The sequence below is a fragment of the Solenopsis invicta genome, chromosome 2 (assembly GCF_016802725.1).
Source record: "Solenopsis invicta isolate M01_SB chromosome 2, UNIL_Sinv_3.0, whole genome shotgun sequence".
NCBI classification, from domain to species: domain Eukaryota; kingdom Metazoa; phylum Arthropoda; class Insecta; order Hymenoptera; family Formicidae; genus Solenopsis; species Solenopsis invicta.
The window spans coordinates 16,734,572-16,753,482 of NC_052665.1; the positions used below are offsets into that span (position 1 = coordinate 16,734,572).

Consider the following 18,911-nt stretch of genomic DNA (forward strand, 5'->3'; position numbering starts at 1 on the left):
TGTTACTACGAAGTGATAGCACTTTAGTGTACTTCATTAAGAAAATATGACGGAGTAATTTCAAATTTTGTTCTATAAAATCACGACACAAGTTTATGACATAGTAAAACAAATTAACGAAAACGATTATCTATTGCGTACATAAAATTTCGAACGTTTATATAAGATTTAGAGAAACGGTAAAAAGATTTTGGAAATCGATAAATAATCAGGCAGAAAAATTGGTATACGCTGATGCAAAATTGGTGATCGATCACGGGAGATGAATGTAAGTGAAACAATAGAAAAAAGGCAATCGATTCGAGATCAAATCATAGATGATTCGAAATTCTCAAATTACTCGAATTTGAGACTTTCAATTTCGAAAACAAATCGAGAATCGAAACTACTGTGATATTACTCGGTAATATTAGAGCAACATGCATGTATGTTAGATAATATTAAACGAAAAAGGCAATCGTTCAAATAAAGTTTTTATTAAAATATGTGTTTCTACTATTCATTTCCAAAGATTTACCTTAGTCGAGTCTTCCAGCATTTTGGTGTGCTCCGCAATGAAGCGTACGCAGATGCAGGACCTGTGCACTTCCGGCGGACAACGGGAGTGCGAGAAGACAGGTGGACTTCGCAGCGCGGGACTCTTGACTTCCTCTATGCCTGCGTCCCCGGAGGCCGAGAGATTCTCACACTCGGTGTGTAACGGTAACGGTTGCAAAGGGGGCCCATGAATCAAGCAGCTGCCTCCAAACCTCGCACCGTCCGTAAGGCTGAAGCAATCGGTGAACGTAACACTGTTAGATATGTTTCTTACTGGCTGTTTCCCCCAGTGGGCAGTATTTCCTTGTCATTACTTATTATAAAGAAGAAAATATTTTATGAATATTTCATTCAAGTTTAAATTTACAATTATAATTTTATGTAAGTTTCTTGGGAAAAAAATATTTTCAATTTATATTTGTAACAGTATGTACATATACAAAATAATAGGTCGTTTATAATAAATTTAGCAAATCTCAGACTATTATAAGGATCAAAGAGCTAATTAGTAGGAACATTCCGTGCTGTCATAAATACCTGGAAGGCGAGAGGTCTTCCTTTGATGGAGGACGACTGTGGAATCTCTTGGGTGTGAGGTGTTCTTCGCTGTCTTCCTGAGTCGACGGATGGTAAGGATAATAGCAAGTCTTCTCCTTTCCTCTGACGGTCCTCATTAGCACTCTGCCGGAAGTGAACCTGCAAACATAGACAAACCGGAGTGGAATTTTAATGCGGGTGCCCACGTTTTGGAAAGCGGCGAACTATTGTGGAGAATGTAAGGTAAAATCGTTCCAAGTTTGCGCAACATTATTGTTACAATGTAATTTTCGCGTAACGAAATCCCCGATTACGATTTTTATCGCTAGCCCCTCGAGAAAGAATATAAAAGCAAAAAGTTTGTTTCTCGTCTGAGGATTTCACGAACATTTTATGCTTCTTATACTGTCTCTAATTTTCAGTGTTAAATGTACTGGTAAAAAAGTTTGAAATTGAAATTCTTTGGAGAATTAAAATAAAAATTAAGGGAACTTTTTTCTTATATAAAAATACTTATTTTATAATGCCTTAGAAGTAGAGTTGACAATTATCCGTTTATCCGGATATTCGGATATCCGAGATAGAGATAGATCCGAGATTAAATATCCGATTGAAGCGGATATTTTTTAGATAAGATGAAAAAAAAATAATCCGAATTGATTCGGATATCCGGATCTTCATATTGTATCCGAAATATTTGGATATAGAATCCGGATAATATCACTATCCGGATACTCGGATATCCGGATATCCATAGATTCGGATGAAATCGTCAACCCTACTTAGAAGAGAGAATTAAGAAAACAAGAATAAAAATAATAGATTTGCTGAATTGTCTTTGAATAATATGCACTTTTTGCAATTATGTTTGATACTAACCTGTTAGGTTCAAATTTGTATTGAGGCCTCCTCATAATTAGGAGCCGCGGAAGAATGTGTATGAAAACTCTCTTCACCCAGGGTGCCATTTTGTGCGTTTGTGGTGAACGGAAGTGAACGTTGAGGACGACCACGGTAACACATATACTGAAAACATAAAAACAGTCAAATTAGCTATACATTTTAAATAATATATTAATTAAACATTATCATATTTTATCTCTATGTACGACAAGATTGCTTCATTACTCACAATAGTGTAAGTAATATTTGAACAAATTTATCGCCTTTTATCAAATGCAAGTTTAGTAATAAACGTTGTTGCGTATAATAATATATTAATATAGAAGTGTTTTGGATATTCATTACACCAGTCTCGAAATTAATAATTTTTGTATCCGTTTCGTATGGCAAAGGTAATTAGAGACTGACTCCAAAGTTATTATCTACGACACTTAACGGAGAAAAATCTTAATTATATTTTTAATAAACACCGCTTTATTACGAAGATTTTAATCCCCCTTAAGCCAAAAGAGAGAGCATCCTATGCACGGGTCCAATGTGTACACATGGCCGTATCATTGTAATTACAACTGCACAAGCTTTTTAAAACCTGATAACGTAAAGAGCTTTATTATTTTAATAAATACAAAATTCCAGAACAAAATAAATTTTGAGGGAATAATGCATTAAGTTACAATTGTATAACATCCCAAGACAAAACATTTATCATAAATGTTTGCATATATCTTGAAAATTTATTTTTAAAAGTACATAGTAAAGATTTATTAAGAATTTTTGTTATAAAAATCATTACTGCAATATATAAAATAAATTTTAGAAATGTATTAAAAATATTCTTTATCTTTTAATATTTACACTTTCCGACACAAAAATATATAGAAAATATTTAATGTATAGATATTTAAAAGACTTCAACTTTTTTTATAAACATTTTAAAAATATTTTATGCTGACTGGAATACCATCATATATATTAAACAAATTTTCAGTTTTAAGCAGATTAGGTTCTGGTTCCATTACTGCGGATAATCCAGAACTTTTAAGAAAATGTTGGATGTTTGCCAGTTAAATTTTTTAACTTACGGAAACTTTAGAAAATTTACATTTCTGTCTGCACATGCACTGGTTATTTAATCTCCTTTGTAAATCGCAATAATTTCGTACTTTTACGATATTGCACGTTCTAAAAATCGAACGTTAAATCACCGTGAGTTCATCCCGGCGATCGGAGGCAAATTGCCATAACGTACAACTAGAATTGATCTCGATGGCAGAACGGAATGTAAATCTTACGAGACTATTCATAACCCGGATCCATTCGGCGCGATGAGAGATCCTAGCTGGGCAAAGGACAGGCCGCGGTTTAAATTGGACCCACTTGCTTTGACACGGCTTCAAATCATTTATCGGTTCGGACTACGTCGCCGCAGCGCGACGTAGAGTCTCGATTCTCACGTCTGTTCGCTTTTTATCATTCCCGACGAGCTCGCGCGTTAGTCATCCCAGCAAAATGTGCCATAATGCTCGCGTATTAGACGTTCCCGAAGCTATCTTCGCTCTAAGCGTGTAATCCCGAACGACGGGACGTGACAAGAAAGATATCTCCGGTAAAACATCGTGGACGCTAATTTCAAGATGAACTTTATAGAAATTAATAGGAACACATTTATTACACCAGATATTTAATTACGCAAGATTTTTACGTCGGTTATTTCTTTCATCCTTACATTTTACTTTTCAAAATAAAATGTTAATTTAACATTTTTGTCGTACACTTTAGAGACATCTTCAAATATAGTACATGTATTTCAATTTCAGCAAATGATACATTAATTCAAGATCAAGGAAATCTCTCCTTCCGGTAGAGTGGAAACTATATATGTGGAAATATGTACACAATCGCATAGATAAGCAAGACCATTGCTAGATCGAAAATGCATTCACCAGGCTAATGCTTAGGATGCCATGCGCGGAATCCCGCATATATCCTAACGGAAATTCATAATGGTGCTGATCCGAGGAGAAGGAAGCGATCCTCTTGAAATTCCAGTGAGATGGGAAATTTGGCGCTATATACGGTGTGGCTGACACTGCGCATTTCTTCACGATTATAAATTCCTTTAAAGTTCATACAATAATCTCTCATCTCTTCTTTTTCACACATCTCTTCGATTTTCTACATTAATGTATTGTGATGATTAAACTTCGAGTTAAGATATATGTAATGGTCATTTTTATATATATGTATAAAATTAAACAATATTAAAAAATAAAAATGCCTTACTGTCCGTTTTTTATTTGGTGACAAAATGCCGCGCGATGGTCGCGTTTATAATTCTTTAAGTCTTCCATCGCATGTAGTTTAAGAGCTGCCAATATCTCGATACTCTGAAACGAACAGCGTTCCTTTCTATTTGTTCTGCAACGCTCGCAATCACGGGAAGTGCGCAACACCTAAAACGAGACGCGTTGTACATCTCGGGATTCAGCTCCACGGGTGGCTGGAGCCCAACCTCGGTGAACGCTGCTACTGATTAATGTGTCACACCTACTGCATCCTTGCAGCGTCCGAGGCTATTAGGAGGTTTCTACACACACACACACACACACACACACACACACACACACACACACACACACACACACACACACACACACATATACGCGCGTACGTCTGTACACACACACACGGGAAGACACGTGGTTTCCACTCAAACAACGGCCCGCATGCTGTCGGCCCAATTCGCCAATTTGCTGACTCCCTCGTCTTCAAGGAGAATTCACGCCGCTTCTCTCTTCATTGCCCAAGTAGATCGCGTCATCGATTCAACCGGGGTGCGTCTTAAGGCACGAGGCTATATCGTTCCGTGGAAACACGTTCAACGTCCTCCACGTCGATAATGGCTGACACTCGAGACTCGCTTTCAAGTTCCAAATCGGTGGACTTCAAACGCTTCAGTGTCCTCCGCGTGCTAATAGTTTATTTTTAAACTTCCTTTCGAAGAATCTATAATTCACTTTTGGCCATTCTAACATTTTCATGAATCTTTATTTGCGCATTTAGGCCACGTAAAATAATTTTTTTTCAGTTGAGAAGACAACTCATGCATGCAGAGGCTTCTGCTTTTAATTCTGTTTTTATGATAACGCTGTTTAAGACATTAGTATTACAAGAATTAGAAAAAATTGGCGGAACTGACTACGAGATTTGGACTCGGGATCCTCCACTTATTCTCATTTCTACCACTTAGCATGCTACACCACGACTGCTTGACTATGTATAGACTCGTAACAATTTCGGTTGTTTACGATTTGCCCTATGGTTCCTTCCATTTTCCTACAGTAATGCTATACTTATATGTAAAATTATAGTTATTACAGTAATATTATGCATATATAATGCAATACTATATACGTACTATATACATAATATTATACATGAGAGTTTGTACGATGTATACTTTTATATCCTGTAGTATGTTAAATCTTGAAAATTTGCAGCAGTTATAATTTAAGAAAAACTTTTATAATGCACACAACAACGCATAAGAATTGCATGCAAAAGTTGCGTCATTAAAAAAAAAAGGTTACCTTCATTAACGTATCTTCATGAAATGCGCGAGAACCTTCTTTAACGAACAGTTCGAATATCAAATATTTTCTTGAAAATAATAACTCGCGATAGCTGCCGGATGGTAGTTATGCTTAACCAGTTCTCTTTTCTCTTTTTTCTTTACTTTTTCTTTTTCTCTCATTGAAGAAATCCACTCCAGAAGTAAGCAATCTTCATCTCGCGCTCGTCCTGGCTCAACTTGGCTGCGTAATCCAGAGAAATATTGCAAATTCGAGAGCTACCGAGGAGTAAAAAGCCTTTCGCTGTTCTAAGACGTTCGCGGACGTGGAATGAATCGTGAAATCGCAGGACGCTCCTCTACTGATTTTCCGAGGAAAGGACCATTAAGTCTCGGATGCGCGTAGTCTATTGCTCGCATTTGCCAGTATCTAAGAAGAAGAAATATGTTCTTCCACTCGCGCGCGTTGTCGGACGCGCTGTGCGAGCTTTAACGCGATTAAAAAGCCACTTCGCCTTTGAATTAAACCTAAGCCCAACAGAGGTTTGATAATAAAAAAAAAGCGCATCTTAAGGAAGGCACGTCATTTTTTATAGCCTTTGAAGAATTAAATAATTACATGCGTAAAGCTGTTCTAATATGTTAAGTAAGATGGTGCATGAGGTTTTTCGGTGATACGCAAGCGTGTCGAAAGGAACGCTTTCGATCTTTGCTGTGAATCGGCCGCGTCATGCTCAGGAAAGTGACGTCGTACAAATTTCCAAGTCGCTTCATCATCGTCGGCCATCAGTCACGAAGAAAAGAATGTTGCGCGAGACGGAAGCAAGGGTCCGGGAAAGCTTTATAAAAAAAAAAATATAAAGCAGGGGAGGCGAAACGCGGAGGGAGATGCGGAGGGAGACGCGGAGAGAAACTTGTGAAGAATGGATGTGGGAGATCGCGGGAGAAAAAGCGGTTAAGAGATGTGAGCGTAAAATCGTACAACATCATGAGCAATAATACGGATGATATTATGTTTGAAGTAATAATAAATTATTCGTACGATGCAATTTTGTTAGATTAATTTATTAATTTATTACGTACGTAATTTATTATTTGTATAATATGTTGGCGCAATATTGGTTTATAAAATCATGTCTCTTCATTTGTGTACTGTAAAGTAGGATAACTGTTTCAATTACTGCCGTTTTTTTAATTGTAATATTAGAATAAAAATTAAAAGGGTGTTAAATATTAAAAATGTTTTCAATTTAAAGTGTCATGTAAACATAAGTTTACGGAAAGAATCATTTTGCTGATATTCAGCAAAATTATTCTTTCCGTCTGAAAATAGTGTTGGAAACATTAAAAAAATTTTATCGGATATTTAACTTGATTGTTCAGAATGTCAAAATTATTTGCAGCAACATTATGATGCTTGGGCGTCCTACATAAATTATTTTGATGACTCAATATAAAATTTCTGATTTATATCTAGTTTATAGTTTATATCTAAATTTTTAGATACTGCAGTCAAATTGATCTTTTTCATATTAATACGTATAGTAAATAAGACAATATTAGATATGTGCGTCAATAATCGGGGCAGGCGGAAGCAGTTTCAGAACATTGACTAATAAGACTGACAATATAACAGGTTCGTACATTATATTTTTAATTTTTACATTATATTCAAGTAATCAATCATTTTCCAAGCTTGTTACTTTTATTTTGTGTACATTAAAGTTTTTATGATAATAAAACTTGAAAAAAAAAAGTTTATTACATATTCAGAAAATTACAAAATCAACCGCCACTATGTGTTTAAAGCAGCAGTAATTGGGACAATTATTCTATGCTACATTATGAAATATCGCTGTACCGCGATAGTTTATGCATTTAATTATTTATGGTTGCTATATATATGACGTTGTAGATTCTCGACAGTTTGATAAGAGAAAGAAGAAACGACAGAAATACACAAATCAAGAAATGATTATATCTTCCGGGACGAGCGGTATATTCTCAGAAGCGACGAACGGGGCCATAACAGCGAAGCTACAACAGGCTGTACAGCTATGGGTCGGGCCAAGCAGGATGTTACCTACATCCGTATGATGCATTACACCGGCACACTTCCGACGTTCGCGCGTTTTCTTCGTCGCGAACTCTACGTCCTTTCGGCGAATCGAAATATTTCTTCCTGGGATTTCCCGGACCATCCTCGCGGGTCTGTGACCCACTTCGCGAATTCAAGCGTGCAACCGGCATGAACTGTCTCGCAATCGTTCATCTTCGTGGCGGCGACCGCATGAATCGTAATCACGTCCGAAAAAGCCGTTCACGTATCTCGAGCACGTAGACCGGCGAGTGACCGGAAGGGAGGGCATCTACGGGTGTCTCGGCTGGTCGAACTGCAACGGCAAGTTTCCGCGGCACGGGACCGTGAGATGCTTCTCAACAAAGTTTCCAGAAGAAAAAGCGGGAGGAAGGGACAGATAAGTGCCGCATACTCTGTTTTTTGTCGTTCCATTATATCCCCGCCTGAAGATGCGGAAGAGCGATTAAAGTTACCGAAGGCGCTATCGAAGGCGAGCACCTTGAGAATCATGGCGCACTTTGTGAACAATATTGTTCACTGTGTTAACTTAGGAAAAAGTTGATCCCTGGAAACTTCCGGTCTGGCAATTGCGCGCTAATGCTTTATACAATTATAACACTATAACACTATAATAGTCCGCGGATAGTCTCTGATTTTATCGCGAAATGAAGCATTGTACTGTGTCAACATGAATTTCAGAGAATAAAAAATTATTGATTATTAAATCCCTAAAAAAAGTAAGGTATTGAAACCTGAGTTGCACAAAGTCTCCAATTTTTTTTTATTCAACATTAATTAATTATTGACATTTTCTTTATCTAATTAATTAATTTTGTCTCAATATTGATACTTAGAGAAAGAATACAATGTCTGAAATACTCTGTACAATTGTTGAGCATTAATAGAACATTTATATACACACTTGAGCATAACATGTTTTAAATACATCCAAACGGAATTAACTTCCTCACGTTGTTCTTGTGGAATTCTCATTTAAATTAAATGTTTAATGTCTAAATTGAATTAAAGTTACTGCTGTTTCTCATTAATGGCATGCGCGGTTTACACAATAGTTTAATTAAAGTGTCCAACAGGCACAGGACAGAGCCTGTCTCCGAATGATCATATTGTGAAACTGATACGACGCGACGTACGAAATTTTATTCCTGGGTATAGAATTTCAGTCGCGATGTAAGGAGTGTCCATATTTGCTGATGCGCGCGTATTCGCTATTATCCGTCAGCAAATATTGAGTTCGCAAATGAAACGTAAACGTATTAATTCAGGTTAATGCATTCCGGTTGGTGTGGTCTCGAGGTCTTTAGCGAAATTATTTATCGACCGTCGCTGGAAATTGCACTCCGTGCTCCGGAGTTGCAACGGAATTCATTATATTATGATTGAAAATACAAAGGACGTGTACAAACCTGGAAATAAATCAATAAAAACGACAATTCTAATTTTAAAAAGGACTCATCAAGTTTGAAAAAATTCATCTCAATTCCTCAATTGTAAGTAACGGTAATCAACTTATATGTACGTATATTTTGTCATTTATATATATTATACAGGGTGTTTATTAATGGTTGTACCCGCTTTTTATCACATGAGCATGATTTACCGACTGATATGTATTTCTAACATACTATTATATTAGAAATAACAAGTGCGTGCTCCTACGGGGAGGGACAATCAAAACGTAGGGACAATCATTAATGAACACCCTGTATATATAAAATACGTAAAAGATTATTCAAAGTTAAGTAATTACTTTAAATATTTATCAACATATTGTTGAGCGCAACAATTTTAAAACAAACATTTTTCAATACTCAGGAATACAAAGTACGTTGAAGCGAAATTTTCGCTTTAAAAAATTTCTCAGGAAGAGAGTGTAGGACCAAAGCGGTTCGATACATGTTTGGTACACTTTGCAGCCTGTGGTGCTGCGAGAAACAGAGAGGCAGAAGGAAATGGTAACGCGATTCAAGGATCGCAAAAGTTCGCCGTTTAATGCGTCGATCGACGTCACGATGGGCCCTGCGGCCAGAGGGTCCGAGTTTCAAACTTGTTTAAAGTTCGGATGCGGTCCTATCAGTAGCGTAGGCACGTAGAAACTTTCTAGCCCTTTTCGTTCAGTTCCTCTCATTTCTTTTTTTTCCATCGCGTCGTCCACGTTGCTCGACCGAACGATGTATCGGTTCGCGTTTCTTCCTTCATTTTTCGCGTTGGCGGGCGGCGCGGCGACTGAATTCTGAACTTGTTCAGAATATTTTTCTCCGCCGGGCTATAGTCATATTGGACGCCGCCGGGCAATAACGTTTTTCAAGCCGGTCCCTCGCGAGGTAATAAATCCTGTGCGATCGCCATTGAATATTTAATAACGCGGTACATCCCGCGAGCATTATTGCGACGTCGATAGAGATCTGGTAATTCCATTTAATGCGATGCGGTATTTCCACTAAAAAACCAATGCAGTATTTGAACAATTCTACGTGTACCAACAGAGTATTAATAAAAGAGCATGTTTCGATTATTAACATCAAATACAAAAATTATATTTTAATAATAATTTAATTAATAAAGAATCTGAAGCACAGCATGTCTGTCTGATAGCTCTTTTTCTCACAAGCACGATTGTTGAGGTTATAGAGACGTAGTCAGTGATTAATTTTAGGGGATCGCAGAGATTTCACCCTGTTAATGAACAATACATTGCTTGTATTGCTATTCATTCATATTTGTCATAAATCTTCTTGTCACGAGCCAGTATCGGTTTCGAGAAGTGCTTCGTCGTTTTAGTCGCTCAATCACTGTAGCTGGCATCTGAGAAGAACGATGGCTATTCGGGGAAGTACGTACCATCTTTTATTCCTTATCTTTTTGCTCTATCAATCCGTACTCGAATTTAACAGTTGTGAATTGGCCATCTATCGGGTTGGTAAGAAATTCCGCATACGAATGCGCTCTTCTATCGACAGATTTTCTCACAAATTTTCGAGAGACATTAGCTAAATATTATGCAAAGAATAACTTAATGAATGATAGTTAAATTTTATGTACTTGCGCAATTTCTTTCTTTTTACTTTACTTTTCTGTTTTATTATTATTAATTATAAATATTCTCGTAAATTCTAAAAAGGTGAAAATGTCGACGTAATTATTTTATTATAATTGCGTCTTAAGATAGCATTGATAATTATTTTCAAAGAAAAATTTTTAAAATTATATGTTTAAACGCTTCTCGGAATTTTTTCAAACAAAATCTCGAAATATAACAGGTCTCGTCGTCAAAAGAACGACTAAAGTCTCTCAATTATTTCTACGCTTCCTTTCTCTTCTATGCTTTCTATACGTTTTCTATCAGTGTCATTTCTAAGAACCCTGAAAGTGAATCGACGTTTGCGCCTCGTCGCCCTCCCGTCGCATTTTGACATAAAGACGCCGTCGCGAGAACGAAACTTTTAATAGAGAGGTTGACGCGCGCGAGCTGGAGCGTCGTTGCCGCTTACAAGCGTGACAAGTCGGAGAGAGCGGCACTCAAGGCGATGAAATTTACTTAGCAAGAGAGTAACGACATCACTGTCCACTCGGGAAAGGTACGCGACGAATAGGAGCGAGTCAGATGTTAGAGAACAGCGAAATACAGGAGAAGAAAATCTGAAGCTAAAGCGTGCATTCATCTCGGATGAGCTGCGATTTCAGCATTAATTAATATATACAAACTGTTAATTAACTGTTATGAATGACACGGGAGCCATTGATGATTTCAAATAAATTGTAAATAATTTAATTTTAGTTTTAAAACATTCATCCTATTACGCAGAAAAAAATTATCAAATCAACCACTACATTTTTATATATAAACAAGCGTATAAAAACTTGAAAGAATTTGATAATCTTAAACAGACATAATTTACTTGCACAAAGAAATTTGTTTCTTCATGTAAGCAAGTTATGTCTGTTTAAGATTATCAAAGTGTTTTAAGAAGATTTTATACTCTTGCTTGTATATGAGAATATAATTATTGATTTGATAATAATTCTTTTCTGTGTACAAAGCTGTCTTTAAACAATTATATGACAAGATTTTAAATTATTTTACGTTGCCATAAGTTACATCAAATATTGTATATTGCTGTTCTTTTAGTGTATCTGTTATTTCGAATTTTTTTTTTGAAATATATCATTCGATTCTATTCATCAAATTCCACATTGTGGAAAATTTCTTACTGGGAAAAATTGTGATTTATTTATATCTATTAATCAATCAAGCAGTAATATACTGCGTCACAAAATCAATAGTATTAAGCTATATTGTGTCATAAAATTGTTTTCCGATCTCTCGTATAAGATTTATGATTTCGTCATGTAGGAGATTTTATAAAATAACAATGATATGGCATTTATATATAAAATGAAGAATTTACAAAATAATTTATAAAAGAATTAGAGAAAGAGTTAATATACGTCTATATAAAAAACGTATCAAATGTAGTACGCATTTAAAAATTAATGGCTCCTCTTGGTCAAAGCAAACAAGCCGTTTAACAAATTATTCGTCGGACGAAATAAATTTTCCCGGTAAATTTCATAGTTTGTTTTAATAGCACACTAAGTTTACAGTGACATTAATATCGTTACGCTCGTAAATTTCCACACATATTTTAGTACTTATTACAAATCATAAGTCACGTTATCGCGTATATCAATAATAAAAAAAAAAGAACGGATTCACGTGTTCTACTTTCGAGCATCGTTAAAGTCTTTTAGATGCTTCGCGTTAAATTATCGAGGCACATCGATTCCCTGGGAGACGATGCTGTAATCGCGCAGACAGGAATGCAATGCCGGTATTTATAGCGAATGCATTTTCCATCGCGATTGTAAAACCCCCGACGAGTTACGCGATTTTACCTCTGGACCATTTACGAACATCCATTTGCATCTCACACGCGAAATGCCACGTCTATAAAGCACAAGCACGTATATATTGCGCGTTGCCATCAATTAGAAAGTTTCATCGAGCTTCATCGATGCTTTAGCATAGAATTTCGCAAGCAGCAATTTGCATACTATCTCACGAATAAAATCATAGAAATAAAAGAAAGACTACGTTGATCCTTTAATGAAAATTATTCCAAATTTATAAAAATATATTTGTCTGTGTTTTTAATTACAGTTAACATAAGCATTAATTATAAAATAAATTATGTTCTTCATAAGATCTTAATTATTAAATAATTCATAATATATTCCCGAGTCATGGTGTAATTTCCTTTTTCCGTTCGCTTAACGTATCTTCTAAGATGAAAATTAACGCTATATTGCGTTCCAACTGACTTTTATTAAAAGATGAGTCTTCATGTCAAACGCTAATGTCATCTTAGTAAGTCAAATCGAGCACAAGGAAAAGGCGCGAGGAGACAAAATTCAGTTACTTTGCCAGACTAATATCATTATTGTTCACTTGAACGAGTAGAAAAGCCTCGCGTAAGGCGAGACAAGTGATTACTCGTACGAGTCGTCGACCTCAATGCGGCGGGTCTTCCACCTATATTAATATTTGCACGAATGTCTTAGCATGATAAATTAGTGAGATATTACCGTGCTGCGCATTAAAATGATTCGTACGAACACTTTGACTGTTGTATCGATGCTACATGCAACTCGTTTTTGCAAGCAAAGAAAAATTAAAAATTTTATAGATATCTATATAGAAAAAAGTACATCTTTAATGTTTTTCATGCTATTTAATGGTTACAATAATATATCGATATTGTTTCACAGTTTTATAAAAATACTATCTAATGATTATGTTATACTTTTGTTAACTTTTATCGATTAACCTGTAATTGCCCATTTTTTTATTTTAACACAAATTTTATTTGAGATAGAATTAAAAAATACTTAACGTGTGGTATAATAAATCGTAAAATGTTTTATATGAAAATTTTGTTTATTAAATATTTATATTTCTAAAACATTTATTGTTTACTAAACAAATGTTTTTATATAAATTTTATATTTTTAATATTATAAATTTCGTATATAAGAATTATTTACGTTGTGTTAGCAAATTGTTCGATTTTTTAATAAAATATTTATTACAGTTATTTAGTATACTTGATTAATATACTGCGTATCAAAACGATGTAAAACAATAAAATAACGTAACAAAATTTCAGTTAGTTTTACATGAGAGAGACCAGTGAACTTAATGCAAAAAGAAACAATAAGCATTTATTTCAGGCAAACTACTTCAAATAATAAAATGCTTCTTCAATTCTTCTGCGACAAAGCATTCATATAATTTTTCACCAAGTCTCGTATCAAGAAGCAGAAGAAAATTTAATGGTCCGGTGACTTAAAGGACTTCCAAAGCTCGGCACGAGACTTTCTTAATTGTCTTTTTTTCAATAGTGCAATGATTTGTTCTGTATAAAGTGCAAATGTTAAATACCCAATAAATAAAATGTAACAAAATTCTGCTCTGTTTTTCGTCAAACGCGGGTACTCTATACAGATTTAAAACCGAATAACACTTCTCTTCAACTTCATTTGTATCTTCAGATATTTTGACGTCAACAACCATTTGATTCGTATATTCAGGTTCTTTCTTACACGAAATGCTATCATAAATAAAACGAATCTAGATATTTCTGATTAATGTTCTTTTTTTTACATCTCACTTAACATCTCATTTAAGAATAAAAGATTTCTCTGATGTATTCGCATAGAAAAGTTCTCTCGCGTAATTCTCGCCATGATCGATTCAATTGTATTAAGTTATTTCACGCTTCTATCATTTTCGTACTATGATATAGTGCAGCACGTGGCAAACCGGAGCACGTACACGTTGCACGGAAGTACAATATCATACAGCGCGCAGCTGCACGTTTTCGGAAAACTGATACCTTTCGAACGCGAGCACGGTGACGTTTCTCCAGGCAGCAAGGATGGGATCATCCCTTACGAGTTTCGCTTATCGCGGAAAGGATTGCCGTGTCCTCCTGCACGCCGTCGCGACGGGACGCGAAGGGGTACCACCAGTCAACCGCAATCCGAGATAAACCTCGATAGCGAATGCACGTAAGGATTTGCAGCCACCTACAGCTATATTCCCTGCACGGATTTTCGGCGCTATCATTCGCTCCGAGCTCCAAGAAACTTGCTCAATAGTGTGACGAACGGCCAGAAAGTTTTCCCCGAAAAGCGAAATCTGGCAGCGATCCAAGAGTTTGCTCGCTACGGTTCGGTCAAGTGGGATAATTGAGGTCCCATAATTAAATACGAGATGTAAACACTGCGGTGTTTGAGCAGTGATAAAGTTGTGTATATAATCATATAAATAAAAATAGAAAAAGAGAAATGAAAGATTTAAAATCGATTTAATAATATATTCTAATATAGTTTTAATATACATTCTTAATAATTATTAAAGAAACAAAATCTCCTGTTACTATTTTGATAATTTTATGATACGTATTAATATGAAAAATATGTATCGCTAAAAATTCGAGTTTAAAAATTGAGTTTAAGCACGTGCGCGCATTGTTTTAACATCAAAACCTACCATCATGATCTGTAAACCATCTCTTTATTTTCCTTCGATCCGTGAAATCGGCAAAAGTATTGGCTATTTGGAACAGTGAACACGAATTGAAGAAGGGCATTAGATATTATCTATATATATGTAATGATTCAAAAAATGGGACACGAGTAAAAAGTGCTTTAGACCATAAATCTGTTAGGTGTTGAAAAAGGTAGCGTTTCCGCCGTTCGTTTTTATTTTCCAACCCTTCACACTGAAAATTGTTCACTCGCTTGGGTAGCAATTTAGACTGAAAGTAGCTCAAGCTATCTGCCTGCCTGACGAGAATGAGGTAACGAAAGTGATGTTCAGACGAAAGAGTTCGGTTCGATTTCTTCCACCATCTCGGTGCCCGCGATATCTCTCATTTATTCGCGAACTAGACGGATTCGTGAGAGAATACAAGGTGTCCTAAAATAAAAATAACTTAAGATCGGTTTCTCTCTTCATTTTTAGATTATAGTACGAGTTAATTTTTTAATCTTGGAATATTTAAATTTATATAAATTATATAAATTTATATACTTTCTCTAGTTACAGAAAGAGCACAAACAACTAATGTGCATTTGTTAATATTAAACATTTTTATATTTTAAATTGAAATAAACTCTCCGTAAACTTGATTCTATTGTAAGAATTTATTTACCAAAAAAATTCCCTATTTTATTTATATTTAATATTACACATGTTAATGTTATGAAATGTTATGCGAGACACACTTGGGCAAAATTGATTAAAATTGCAAAGTAAAATTTTATTTGTAAACTTTTAATTCTTGCTTTAAAAATTAATTTGACGTCCTTATATTAGTCATTTTCTATAAAAAAAATCCATCGGTGATTTCGGTACACCCCGTAGCGTAGCTTATTTTCGCATGCATACGTTGCGGCCTTCAAAATTCGACACGCTGATGTATCTCGCATACATTACGATCCGCGATGCACGAGATTTTGATGGATATCCACGAGAGCAAATAGAACTCTCCTGGTATTGCGTGTCGCCAGGGATTTATGCCAATCTTTCTTCGCGGTTCCGGCGTTGTCTCGACGGTAACGGAAGATATCCGGTGCTATTAGCATCAAGCTCGCTACGAGTTCCGTAATAAACCCTCACTCGCACAATAGAAAATATATAATTTTCCTGACTTCCATCCGTTATATTGCATTACGCAGATATTCTGCTCGAATGTATAACTTTGCTGAATGCGTGTAGTTTCAAATTTAGCTTAATCAAATAATCTGTGATTTAAAATTACAGAAAATTCAGAAAATTACGGGAAATATCTTAGGAAAATTTGCCGAGAAGAAAGATGTGAGAGAAGATTACCAGAACTTCAACTTCAGCTGTATGGCTTTGTGACAATTCGACATCCCGCATCGAGCCTTTATGTCAATTTTCGATGTCTCCACTTTGCTCGCGCGACTATATAGATACAGAGAAAATATGACAATTCGCGCTCGAGAAATTCGTTTCGTCAATTGACGCGAATAGCTTCCGAGGGCATTACTCGCTCGAACGGGCGGTAAAGGCAGTGCCGTCCTCTGCCAATCGACTGTAAGAAATAATGGTGCGACGCATAACGAGATGCAAAACGCAGAAAAGTATTCGCGCGCGCGTGCAAAGCGGCCAGATGAGATCGTAAAGCTCGACCTTTACGAGCCCGGCCTTAAAGCGCGATCGGGTAATTATGGCCTCCATACGGAGGACTGGGGCTGCGGTTATTTTCCGGTCGTGCGTCGCGGCTTCAGCGCCCCGTTCTCATTTTTCTAGCTTCCCCCTTTCCACCATCTCCTGTTCCCGTGCAAATTAAATTCGATTATTATTCGGCTCCTGCTCGAGGATTCCCGTATATCATTCCCGCGCGCGAAAAATGGCTTCAACGCTTTCCGCGGGATAAGCGAAGACAGATAACCGCGCGGGAAATTCCTTATTCGCCAAGTTATTTAACGATGAGATTGGCTTCCGCTTTTAAAGGATTATATAGAACGGATGGGAGCGAATTGGACATATTCGATTAATCTTATGGTAGAATTCACACCATTATAAGGAGGGTAAATGGAATTAACTTTCGTTGGTCTTCTGATGTACTGATTTAATTTTTCCTTCATCATTCTCTTAGACAGAAGGTAAGGCTATTTACAGCAATCCTGCAATCTACGTCTTATTCGAATAATGTTATTTAATTTCATATAATAATTTGTTTAATCTTATCATTGTGAATAAACGTACAAAGTAAAAATGATTCAATTACACAGTGTCTCAAATAATGAAAATCTGATCTTAAATGCTTTTTTAATCAGAAAAGTAAAGTTACCGTTAAGGAAATGTTATAACAATAATTAGATTCTTTAAGAATTCAAGTAAAATTAAATACAATTATGTACAAATATAATTTATATATTCAGAAAAGCATTTAAGATTGAATATCCAATATTTGGGATACTCCACAACTAGGTCATTTACCCTGTAGTATTTTCGCTTAATAATTTGATTTTTTAAGTAATTAATATTCTGGATATATAAACTACGCGTTTGTCTATTTTAAGCAATCCTCATCACACAAAATAAGAAAAAAATAATTGATTGATAAAACCATTTACAAATCAACGACGACATACCCGATAACAAGTAAACCTAGCTTTTGTGCTTGTTTTTCTTTTACTGCATTTTTGTTATTGATACGAATAACTTTGTTCTTTATATTTTCTTTATATTGCTTATAAGTTATTTTTAGATAATAATTTTTCAGGAAGTATCTTTTATATATTTATTTGGACTCGCCGATTATCTTAACTAACGAGCTTTTGTCTCGCTGTATATCAATCGGATATACAATTAGATATAAATAAAAAAAATATATATATATATGTATATAATAATAAAGATAACAATATTTTTGAGAAAATTGTTATTTTTGAAAAAAATTGTTTTTGAAAGAAGTGTTAAAAAAATATTTTAATAATCGCGCGAAGAATCATAGCAATAATCTTCGCTTTTTAAGCACTATCATCAGGCATACCCTCATTTTAATTTTGAGCACAGATGCATGACGCGATCGGCGCACTTAGGCGAGCCGGTATCACGATTCGGAAATCGTGCCATGCTTAAATTGGATTCTGTTCCCGCAGGAACAGCCGAGGTTCGCGGTCGGCGAGCGGAAGTCTCCCAGCACTACCTCCGCCTTGCATCTACCGGCTGGAATTTCCAATTTAGCTGTTCGGGATAAGGAGGCAACCATATTTAGAGCGGATCTGGCATTAAATCGGGAACTCCGGGAGCGCCTCGTGCCCTGTTTCTAGACGAAACGTGGCGGCATCGATTTCCGGTTTAGGAAAGATTATGCAGATTTATTGTCGGATAACTGTTTATAGTTTCACATTTTTCCTGATATTTCATTATTCAAATAACCCAAGCTCGAATATTTGAGCTCGAGTTTCTTAACGATGTCAAACGTAACCGTCCGCTAATCAATCAACGTTACGATGCACAAAGTTCAAACACGTGGCGTGTGAATTCGACATTCCATATTTTCGCGAAAACCTTTATTTCAATAGGAGACTTCGGTCACGCGTTCAATTTACGACAGGAGCAGTTTCTCCGTTCAATAATTTCTATCGCGAGAAAGGTTTAACTTCGCGATGACGAATGTATCGCGACAGCTCGCGGAAATATATCCAACGAAGTCACGT

At 35.9% G+C, this 18,911-nt stretch overlaps 1 protein-coding gene across 6 annotated transcripts in view; it reads right to left on the reverse strand.

Annotated features, from left to right (window-relative positions):
- Positions 1-18,911, reverse strand: part of LOC105197520 (acetylcholine receptor subunit alpha-like) — a 186,856-nt gene that overhangs the window by 6,842 nt on the left and 161,103 nt on the right. For all 6 annotated transcript variants that reach the window (XM_026131120.2, XM_039445945.1, XM_039445947.1 and 3 more), the window contains 3 exons: positions 1,954-2,100; positions 1,075-1,233; positions 518-767 (listed from right to left, as the gene is read on the reverse strand). In XM_026131120.2, the coding sequence (XP_025986905.1) occupies positions 518-767; positions 1,075-1,233; positions 1,954-2,100 (556 nt within the window). The remainder of the gene's footprint in view (positions 1-517; positions 768-1,074; positions 1,234-1,953; positions 2,101-18,911) is intronic.